Source organism: Rhinolophus sinicus, linkage group LG10, assembly GCF_036562045.2.
Source record: "Rhinolophus sinicus isolate RSC01 linkage group LG10, ASM3656204v1, whole genome shotgun sequence".
NCBI lineage: Eukaryota > Metazoa > Chordata > Mammalia > Chiroptera > Rhinolophidae > Rhinolophus > Rhinolophus sinicus.
The window spans coordinates 94,129,405-94,141,071 of record NC_133759.1 but is presented as its reverse complement, the minus strand read 5'-3'; the positions used below and the strand labels follow the sequence as shown (position 1 = coordinate 94,141,071).

Genomic DNA, 11,667 nt, shown 5'->3' with positions numbered 1-11,667 from the left:
ATATGGCCACCACCAGTGTTATAAGTAAAGTTTTATTGGAACATCCATACATATTCATTATTCTATCATGTCTGAGATGGCTTTCACACTGACAGAGTTGAGTAACTGCCTGAGACCATAGTGCCCCCATAGCCTAAAATGCCCTTTAAAAAAGTTTGTGGAACTCTGCTGTAGACTAATGCCTTGCATGTAATAGACAATCAGCAAAAGTATTTTTTTCAAGGCAAAAAGTGGCTCTATTCCAAACTGAAAGGGATCCTACAGAAAAGAGATTTTAAGCCAATGGACCCTATCCAAGGATTTTCTTTTATAGTTAGTATAGTTAATATATGAGGGAACTTCTTGTAGGAAGAAAAGGTGCCTGCTGAGAAAAAATAAAACAAAAACACATTTTCGATTCACTGCTTCGTTGATCTGCTTTTGTGCCAGGCACTGGATTTGAGCTTAATTTTACTTTCAGCTCTCTCTCTCTGGGTAGCTCTGACACCTTCTGTAAGTTGTTTGGAATCCTACCCCACCTCTGACTCTGGAAAGAGTCAAAGTTATTACCTGTGGTCTAGTCAACTTCTAGCAAAAAGTATAAATCGTCTGTGGATCCAGCATACGCCAGTGGGTGTGAATTAATCCTCATCTAGGGTACAGGTCCCTAGGGCGGGTACCCTGAAGACTGTCCTGAATGCTATTTATTTAATAAACATTCTACCCTGGGACCAGTTGTTTAACTTTTAATCATTCGCTACTGCAAAGATAAAGACAGTTCCAGGCTCTAAACTCTCTGTACCTCATGGATGTTTGTGAAGACATATAAATCCAGCTTGACTGGCTTGTCTTTTCAAAGTGCTTCAGTGCAATTCCAGGATATCCTTTTTCATCTCTGAACCTCCCAGAATATATACCTTCAATGCAACTTTTCTTTTTGCCAGCCTGTTTTCAGCCCTCTCCTGTCAAATGATAGTTGCCCAATGATGAGAACTCTGGGTTCAGGGGAGATTAGTGCGCAGTTCTGCCTGGGGTGGGTCTCTCATTGGTTGAATTGATGTACAGGCCCAGCACACAGCTCTCGTTTCCTGCTGCTTGATTCATCCTTGCTTTCCTGTTGATTTCTAGCTCCACCTAAGGTCACCAGTGTTTCAACATTACATCAGGTCTCTACCTCTGCTCCTACAACGCCAGCATCCACGCAGAAACTCCAGACAGGTAAAGTCATGTGTTTCTCAGCTCAGAGGCCTTCCAGTGAGAGGATGTAGACCGCCCAGGGCATTGGGTTAAGGCGGGAGTACAATCTGGGGTAACGGTTCTTCCCTGGGCTCCCTACATGGCGTCACAGGATCTGTGAATCCCTGTCCCCTATTACCTGCACCATTTGTACCTGTAAGCATTTCAGAGGGATGGGACCCATCATTTTGTTAAATGGGATTCTCAAATGTATTCATTATTAGCCAACCAACCCCGGACCACTGTTCTTTAACAACTTGTGAGGATGGTGTGAATTTAGCCCAGTTGAGCACAGGTTAATGAGGAAAATATAGGGAATGCCAGAGAACAGGGTTCAGGTTCATGAGATTCTGTCCTCATGAGGCGCTCTGACTAGGAGGTTCTTTAGTCCACTCTGCAGTTGGGCCCTCCCCTCCAGGGTAAGATTTCAGTGAGATTAGCATTTACTCTGTCTCCTATGTGAGGAATCATGTTCAGTCATTTACAATTATTATATCACTTAATTCTTATGACAACCCTATACATTGCAGGTATGATTCAATCCTATTTTATAGTTGTGGGTACTGTCAAGTAGATATATCACCAACTTTAACAATTGTCAGCTCAATCTGAGATTAGTCTTCACCTTCTGTTAGAGCTTTTCCTCACCAGTATGTTCCCCTATTAGGCTGCTTCCTGGGGAAAATATTATGTACTAAAGAAGACAATTTCATTAGACAATCTGATAAGGCTTCCTCCTCTTACTGTTCCCTATGATCCTTTGATCAGATTTTCGCATGCTTGCTTTTTCCTCCATATTAGTTTTAAAACTGGAGGAAAGGATTAGACTGTACTCTTCCTAAAAGCCTCTGACTATACCTTTCATCAGGGTCAGCAAACTATAGCCCCATTGCCAGATGAGATTAAAAATATGGCCACCACCAGTGTTATAAGTAAAGTTTTATTGGAACATCCATACATATTCATTATTCTATCATGTCTGAGATGGCTTTCACACTGACAGAGTTGAGTAACTGCCTGAGACCATAGTGCCCCCATAGCCTAAAATGCCCTTTAAAAAAGTTTGTGGAACTCTGCTGTAGACTAATGCCTTGCATGTAATAGACAATCAGCAAAAGTATTTTTTTCAAGGCAAAAAGTGGCTCTATTCCAAACTGAAAGGGATCCTACAGAAAAGAGATTTTAAGCCAATGGACCCTATCCAAGGATTTTCTTTTATAGTTAGTATAGTTAATATATGAGGGAACTTCTTGTAGGAAGAAAAGGTGCCTGCTGAGAAAAAATAAAACAAAAGCACATTTTCGATTCACTGCTTCGTTGATCTGCTTTTGTGCCAGGCACTGGATTTGAGCTTAATTTTACTTTCAGCTCTCTCTCTCTGGGTAGCTCTGACACCTTCTGTAAGTTGTTTGGAATCCTACCCCACCTCTGACTCTGGAAAGAGTCAAAGTTATTACCTGTGGTCTAGTCAACTTCTAGCAAAAAGTATAAATCGTCTGTGGATCCAGCATACGCCAGTGGGCGTGAATTAATCCTCATCTAGGGTACAGGTCCCTAGGGCGGGTACCCTGAAGACTGTCCTGAATGCTGTTTATTTAGTAAACATTCTACCCTGGGACCAGTTGTTTAACTTTTAATCATTCGCTACTGCAAAGATAAAGACAGTTCCAGGCTCTAAACTTTCTGTACCTCATGGATGTTTGTGAAGACATATAAATCCAGCTTGACTGGCTTGTCTTTTCAAAGTGCTTCAGTGCAATTCCAGGATATCCTTTTTCATCTCTGAACCTCCCAGAATATATACCTTCAATGCAACTTTTCTTTTTGCCAGCCTGTTTCAGCCCTCTCCTGTCAAATGATAGTTGCCCAATGATGAGAACTCTGGGTTCAGGGGAGATTAGTGCCCAGTTCTGCCTGGGGTGGGTCTCTCATTGGTTGAGTTGATGTACAGGCCCAGCACACAGCTCTCGTTTCCTGCTGCTTGATTCATCCTTGCTTTCCTGTTGATTTCTAGCTCCACCTAAGGTCACCAGTGTTTCAACATTACATCAGGTCTCTACCTCTGCTCCTACAACGCCAGCATCCACGTTGAAACTCCAGACAGGTAAAGTGATGTGTTTCTGAGCTCAGAGGCCTTCCAATGAGAGGATGTAGACCACCCAGGGCATTGGGTTAAGGCGGGAGTACAATCTGGGGTAACAGTTCTTCCCTGGGCTCCCTACATGGCGTCACAGGATCTGTGAATCCCTGTCCCCTATTACCTGCACCATTTGTACCTGTAAGCATTTCAGAGGGATGGGACCCATCATTTTGTTAAATGGGATTCTCAAATGTATTCATTATTAGCCAACCAACCCCGGACCACTGTTCTTTAACAACTTGTGAGGATGGTGTGAATTTAGCCCAGTTGAGCACAGGTTAATGAGGAAAATATAGGGAATGCCAGAGAACAGGGTTCAGGTTCATGAGATTCTGTCCTCATGAGGCGCTCTGACTAGGAGGTTCTTTAGTCCACTCTGCAGTTGGGCCCTCCCCTCCAGGGTAAGATTTCAGTGAGATTAGCATTTACTCTGTCTCCTATGTGAGGAATCATGTTCAGTCATTTACAATTATTATATCACTTAATTCTTATGACAACCCTATACATTGCAGGTATGATTCAATCCTATTTTATAGTTGTGGGTACTGTCAAGTAGATACATCACCACTTTAACAATGGTCAGCTCAATCTTGTTGCGTGTGCATCATCATGTAAGCATACGTAGTACCTCCCCAACCTTTGCCCTAGTTTGGAATTTTCGAAGCATATCTCACATCATATGACAAAATTGTTTGTTTAAAAGTTAAAATGACTTTATCTTAATACAAAAACATTTGCTTCTTAATAACTCCTTACCAGTTGCTTTTAAGAATCTCGTGAAATCCAGGAAACTGGGAAGTTTGCACTTTTTCTGTCTTGATGTGGGCATCCTAATACCCTTATCATTTGATGCCAGAAGTAGGTTCTTGGGAATGTCCGGGTTTCTGCTCTTCTTAATGAATCTTTTTCCATTAAGGTCTTATATTGACAGTAGAACCCAATACCCGTGGCCTTAATGAGCTAGGTCTCTATTTTTCTTCAATTCAGAGAAACTTGATTTTGTAATCTCCCAACATTTAGACTTGGTTTAATTCCCTTTATGATGGTGAGTAAGATAAAGTCAATTTAAATGGAGAAAACAACTGAGTCTGTGGAAACTATCTGGGAGGCAATTCAGGGGAGCCCAAAGACACTGGGGAGATAGTATGTTATAAACAGACGTGAGGAGGTAGCATGTGGAGAAGAGAGCATGATTACAACGTTCTTGGAGTTGTGAAATTATTTTGGTCGGGCCTAATTTTTTAAATAAATAACACAGAATATAATAAGTAGGAGGCTTTATAGTGCCTACCAGTCTTTTAATTGGCTTGTGTTTCCAAGGCCACTGCTCTCTCCACTCGGAAGTGGGTCCGTAACTGAGCCAAAGTGACTCTGTTCCTGCAATTACCAATTCTTTGCTTAATTTCTCTTGTATTTTTCTTTTCATAGGCTGAGATTAGTCTTCACCTTCTGTTAGAGTTTTTCCTCACCAGTATCTTCCCCTATAGTTTCCTGGCTACTTCCTTGGGAAAATATTATGTACTGAAGAAGAAAACTTCATTAGACAATCTGATAAGGTTTCCTCCTTTTTATTGTTCCTTATGCTCCTTTGATCAGATTTTTGCATGCTTTCTTTTTCCTCCATATTTTAAAATTAGAGGAAAGGGATTAGACTATACTCTTTGTAAAAGCCTCTCACCGCACCTTAAATCTAGGTCAGCAAACTATAGCCTCAAGGTCTGGATTATATTCAAACCGCATGTTTTATGAATAAAGTTGTATTGGAACAGCCATAACCATTCACAATTCTATCTTGTCTGTGACTGTTTTCACACTGATAGAGTTGAGCAACAGCCGCTGAGACCGTAGCACCCCCACAGCCTAAAGCACTTAAAATTGGACCTTTGAAGAAAGTTTGCTGAACTCTGCTTTAGACTAGTGCCTTGCATGTAATAAAATAAACCAGAAAAAGTTTTTTTCCAAGGCAAACATTGGCTCTATTCCAAATTGAATTGGATCTCTCACAAAAAAAAAGATTTTACAGAAACAGTCTCAGAGACACAGAGGGAAAACTGAGGGTTGCTAGATGGGGGCTGGGGTGGGTGGGGATAAGGGGAAGATGAGGGGATTAGAAAGCACAATCGGTAACCACAAGATGGCCACGGGGATATGAAAGACAGTTTGGGGAATGGAATGAATAACGTTGTAAAGATTTTGTAGGGTATCTGATGGACACTTGTCTCATTAGGGAGATGACCTCAGGGATGGTGTAGATGCCCGATCACTGCACTGTACACCTGAAGCTGAAGCTGAATAATAATGAATGTCAACTACAATTTTATATATATATATATGGTTACAAGAAGCAGAGTACAGCATTAGGAATAGAAACATTGGAAATGTAATTCTCTGTGCGATATCAGAGGGGTAATAGATTGGGGGCGGGGGATTGTCACTGTGTGAGGGATATAAATGATAAATGTCTAGCTATTACATTGTTTTGTACACCTGAAACTAATAAAAAAACAAAAACCACACACACAAATAATATCTAGTTAAAGGTACTTATTGTAACAACAAAGAAATTAGTAATTGTTGATACTATGTGATAAATAGAATGCTAAAGTGAAACCAAAAAAAGAGAGATTTTAAACCAATTTACCCCTATCCAACGATATTCTTTTATAATTAGTATAGTTAATATATAAGGTAACTTCTTGCAGGAGAAAAGGTGCCTGGTGAGAACAAATGTACACATTGTTAATTCACTGTATCATTGATCTGCTTTTGTGCCAGGCACTGTGTTTGAGCTTAATTCTACTTTCAGCTCTCTCTCTGGGTAGCTCCGACACCTTCCGTAGTTGGTTTGGAATCCTATACCACCTCTGACTCTGGAAAAAGTTGAAGTTATTACCTGTGTTCTAGTCAAAATTATAAATCCGGGTGTGATCCAGCATATCCTCGTGGGTGTGAGTTCATCCCCATTTAGGGTGTAGGTCCCTTGACAGGGTACTCTGAAAACTGACTGAATTGAATGTTATTTATTTGGCGAACATTTTAGGCCTGGACCCGCTGTTTAAGTCTTAGCCATTCACGACTCAGAGGCCTAAGGCATCCCCAGGCTCTAGGCGTTTTCCCCACCACACACATGATTATGAAGATACAGGAATCTCACAGGCATGGCTGGCTTCAGTGCTAACCCTGGGTTACCATTTTTACCACTGAGCCTACTGGAATATATGCTTTTTGAATGCAGTTTCCTTTTTACTGACGTGTCCTCAAACCCACCATGTCACAGTCTAGTAAACCAAAGACAAGACTCTGGGTTCATGGGTGATTGGTGCCCAGTTTTGCCTGGGGAGGGTTTCTCATTGTTCAGTTGATGTACAGGCCCAGCACACAGCTCTTGTTTCCTGCTGCTTGATTCATCCTTCCTTTCCTGTTGATTTCCAGCTCCACCTAAGGTCACCAGTGTTCCAACATCACATCAGGTCTCTACCTCTGCTCCTACAATGCCAGCATCCACACAGAATCTCAAGACAGGTAAAGTGATGTGTTTCTGAAACCAGAGGCCTCTTAATGAGAGGATGTAGACCGCCCAGGGCATTGTGTTAAGGCGGGAGTACAATCTGGGGTAACGGTTCTTCCCTGGGTTCCAAACTTGGTCTCCACAGGACCTGACAACCTCCTTCCATATTACATGTAACTTTTTTTTCTTTAATTGGGGAAGGGGAACAGGACTTTATTGGGGAACAGTGTGCACTTCCAGGACTTTTTTTTTTTTCCAAGTCAAGTTGTTGTCCTTTCAGTCTTAGTTGTGGAGGGTGCAGCTCAGCTCCAGGTCCGTTGCCATTGCTAGTTGCAGGGGTCACAGCCCACCATCCCTTGTGGGACTCGAGGAATTGAACTGGCAAACCTTGTGGTTGAGAGCCCACTGGCCCATGTGGGAATCGAACCAGGAGCCTTCGGAGTTAGGAGCACGGAGCTCTAACCACCTGAGCCACCGGGCCGGCCCTACATATAACTTTTGTACCTATTAGTATTTTCAGAGTGAGGGGAGCCATACTTTTTAAAAATCAGATTTTCAAGGGGATTCACTGTTAGCCAAAAACATCTTCAGAACACTATCTCGGACATCTAATGAGGATGAGGTGAATTCATATCAGTTGAGCACAAGATGATGAGGAAATTAAAAGGAATGCCAAAGAATCAGGGTCAGATTCATGAGATTCTGTCCTCACAAGGAGAGCTGAATGGAGATCCTTTAGTGCCCTGTGAAGTCAGAGCCTCCATGCAAAGACAGTATTTCCTTGAAGTTATCACATACTGTGTCTCCTATGTGGCAAGGATCATGCTGAATGGTTTATAAGTATTAGATCACTTAATTTTGATGACAACCCTAAGCATTGGACGTGTGATTCAATCGTATTACATGGTTGTGGGGACCCAGGCATAGGGTCTGAGTGCACTGTTGAAAGGCATATGGATAGAAGGTGTTTGAGTCAGGATTCAGTCGCCATTAAGTTGACTTTGGGCTGTGGTGATAACTACTGGATCGTGCCTTCTGTCAGGAGCACTGAGGCTATGTTTGGATGAATTTGTCCTGATCTGACATCCTCACTGAAAAAGACTTTATATAATTAGCCTGGCTTCCCATAGCAGTCAGTGACTTTACACAGTTTTCATCATTTACTTTATTATGTAGCAGAGGGATTTAAAAAATGCTATTTATACTGACGACAAAGTAAAGATCAGATTTAAGGATTTCAGGGATTTAGAATGTACAGGCTCCGTTTTCAATTCATGATTCACACTTCAAATTTTTGATATTTAAGAGTTTAGGTTTAATAAAAATGCAGAAATATTTAGCTCATAGGTGGAGAAATAATTTGGCATTTTGAAGACCAGTTTAGGTTTAAAACTTCTATTTCCAGGATTACAAAACAACTTTTAGTGAAGATTCTACAAGACTCTAATACTTGTTGACCCCTTGAGGTGGCCCTGGATTCTGAGGAACAGCAGAGATGTCACAACCTCTTAGCCAGAAAAATCTGAAGGAACATACTGATTTTCCTTAACTTCCATCAGACCTGGTGGATATTTAGCTGGGAGGGATTTGCAGCATTTGGGCTCTGAGCTTAGTTTGAAGAGAGGGCTTGAGGTGAAACCTAGGATTTTAGAGCCATAAAAGTTTGTAAGAAAAACAGCTTTGTTCCGGGCAGCTGGACATACTAGAGAATCTATCTACTTTCTCAATATTGATTTAGCTTCTCTATACTTAGATTGACTTAGTTTGCGCCTGCCAAAGGGTGTGGATTATTGGTCTTTGTTTCATGAACGTACATACGTTTTGACTTCTTTTAAGGAGAGATTCAGAAGAAAAGTGTTGGTTTTCATGTCTGTGTGAAATCCTGGAAAATACTAATTGCATTATTAATTGAGTTGAGTTTTATCCTTATCCTGATAGTTTCCTAAGGAGTTTGAGTTTAGAGTTGAAGTTTATATTACAAGACTGAGGTGAACACTGGAGCTAATTCAATGCAGAGACATTTATGTTTACATCCACTCCCTCCCTGAGGTCAGTATCTCTAATAGATACTAGTTGCCTAAAATATTATGGAATGGGTGGATATAAGGTTGTAGGAGCAAGGAAAAAAAAGAAGATACCCACAAAATCTCACACTTGAGAAAGAAGTTAGGCTCAAGAAGACTTTCACATAGAGCTAAAAACTTCACATAGACTTTAGAAAGTTTTTACTTTCTAAAGAAAGCCACATCCTGTTACAGGTAGACTGTAAGTGGAAAACAAGGAGACAGTTCAGAATATGAAAAAGGATGATGTTGAAATGTGAAGACTATGGTGGGAAAGAGGGAACAAAAAGAACAATGAGAGGCAATAATGAAAGCCCAGCTTCGAGAATTCTTGTCCAGCCAGCACCACTAATTTGCTCCAAAATTCTGTGGTGCTCTAAGCAGGAGGACTATAAAGATCTTATAAAGAAGCTAGTGACGTACTCTGCATGGAAGGTGAGATATCTGATAGAAAATGAAGCAGTGCTTTCAAGAAAGCAAAGGGGCACGTAGCCCTGGGTTGGAGAATTTTTAGTGAAACTTTGGGTGAGTAACAGAAGATGAGTCAGATAACACAGGAAATTAGTCTTACTAAAGGAGTGACTGAAATGCAACTACAGAAGGAGCTGGGGTCAACGTTTACCGGGAACCTCAATTTGGGGGCTGTGAATCATTACCGAGGCTAATATTGAGCAATATAGACACCTTGAGGAGACTTCAAGGAATTAAATATAGTGAGTATGTATCCTGTGCTGGTCCATATGTCATGTCTCTGAAAAGATGTCTAGATGGATAATTGGGAATTCGACTAAGGCCAGAAAATCCATATTGGGGTTGATGTGAAGAGGGGAGGGCAGATTAATGCAAACTCCCAGGGCCTGTTCCATGAAAGTGAAAATGTCAATTGTATGGATAAAAGCTTAGTTGGGTGACCTACAGCAGATGCCCTGTTGTAGGCTTTATACATTTAGGGAAATCCTAGGAGTATGAAAATTGTGAAATAATTCTGTCTATAAATAACTATCCAGATCGTTATCTAGATGAGATTTATTCCTGGTAATAAATAGGTGGTAGTGCAATGCCTCAAGGTCAGCTTTGAACACATTTCTAATAAAGAGTGAAAGTAATTCCTGATTCTAGTTTTGATGTCTGCTTTTTTTGGAGGTATGGGAATTTTTGTGCAGAGTTGGGACATTGCTCTTTCATTCTTTTCATTCCAGATACTACTTCATCTTCTCCAATGATGACAGTAGAAACTCAGCCTATCACAACACAGGAAACAAATACAAGCAGCTTACCAGTGAACCCTTGGCTAACAGGTAACTTCATTTTCTTTCCTGAACACCTAAGGCATTCAGTTTTCACAATCATTGACATATTGTGAAGAGCACATATTCTGGAGTAAGACAGATCTGACCTCGCCTGAGTGCCAGCCCTGACCCCTTCAATCAGATATGTGACTCGAACAAAAGTTTTACCCTCTCTGAATCTGTTTTCATCATTTGTAAAATGAATGGAAGATCATTGACCATGCAGAGTCCTGTGAGGATTACATGAGATGAAGAACGTGGGACACAGTTATAAGGTGTAAGTGACAGATACGATTGCCACTATGAGTGTCACTTGGAAGTCTTGAGAGCATATACCTGAGCAGCATTGGTGGCTTGTAAGATTGGGGAACATCTACAGGCATAACACCATTTTTCTAAAACAAATGAACCAGTTTTGTCTCCAAACTTATTACTTGGTTTGCTCTGTTGGACCAGAGCCATCAAACAATTAAATTGAGTCAAACTGCTCAACTGTGTTTATGTTCCTTCTCAGCCCCAGAGCCTTAAATATTAGCAGGAGGCTTTTCTGCTACCTTGTCAGGCTTGCAAAAGGACACTTTGTGATGGGTGATGACACCCACGCTGACATCAAAGAGGCACGCCCCATTGAGAATTGGCCATTCCCCTCCAAAAAGTCTTCCCCACTCTGGGCAAGTCCCACATGATCTCTAGTCTTTCAAAGTGTGAGATTGACTGGTCTTTCCTGTGGTGGAGAAAGGTTATACTGATTCCTGTCATCTTTCCCAGCTACCTCCTGTTACCCCTGGTGGTAAGTGTGGAGAGTGTCACGTGCTGAACCCCTGTGTAATGCAGAGTGGCTATGTATGCTTGTCTTGTGCTGCATCCCACAAAGGTGAAACCTTGCAAGACTCCCCCTGTGTGTGACTCAGCGTACTCAGGAGCTGCCAGTCTGTAGGGGGCCATCCCATGGCCTACCTTTGAGAATCATTCCCGCAACACAGTTAATTTAAAATGGACCTCCAGTGAGGTTCACAGAGGGACCCATTCTGGTGGGATTAGATCATGGTGACGTGGTTATGAAAATGGAATCTGTAGTGCGATCTGTTTCAAGACACATAAACAGAGAAAATGGATAAGAACATGAGGTAACAGCAGTAAGAGCAGCTGCACCCACACTTTTAGGGGGTGTGAGGAGGTAGAAAGTAGGAGTAGGGAATCATTCTCTAGAATGTCCTGTCACTAATACCTGGACAAGGTAGAGCTTTCCAGGGTGAAACAGACTTGGGAGCAGCTGTGTTTCCATGGCCTTCGACAGCTGTCATCTTAGCGGTGTATCTGAGGCTCCGGAACCAAATCCTCTCTGTGCCCAAGTCAGCCTTCATGGGTTGAGGCCTCTCAGAAGCGAAGAATGTTAGGGCTAGAAGGGATTTGGGTTGTCATATGGCCTGCCACACACTTGACAGTGTATGT

At 41.6% G+C, this 11,667-nt stretch overlaps 2 protein-coding genes across 4 annotated transcripts in view; both read left to right on the top strand.

Annotated features, from left to right (window-relative positions):
• HAVCR2 (hepatitis A virus cellular receptor 2) overlaps nt 1–11,667 on the top strand; it is a 73,725-nt gene that overhangs the window by 42,868 nt on the left and 19,190 nt on the right. The gene's annotated exons all lie outside the window — the stretch shown is intronic.
• The window catches only part of LOC141567296 (hepatitis A virus cellular receptor 1 homolog), a 37,512-nt gene that overhangs the window by 17,079 nt on the left and 8,766 nt on the right, over nt 1–11,667 (top strand). Inside the window, exons 6-9 of one of the 3 annotated variants that reach the window (XM_074313834.1) lie at nt 1,108–1,197; nt 3,230–3,319; nt 6,788–6,877; nt 10,126–10,224. In XM_074313834.1, coding sequence (XP_074169935.1) covers nt 1,108–1,197; nt 3,230–3,319; nt 6,788–6,877; nt 10,126–10,224 — 369 coding nt within the window. The remainder of the gene's footprint in view (nt 1–1,107; nt 1,198–3,229; nt 3,320–6,787; nt 6,878–10,125; nt 10,225–11,667) is intronic. The other 2 variants (XM_074313835.1, XM_074313836.1) reach the window with 2 other exon arrangements.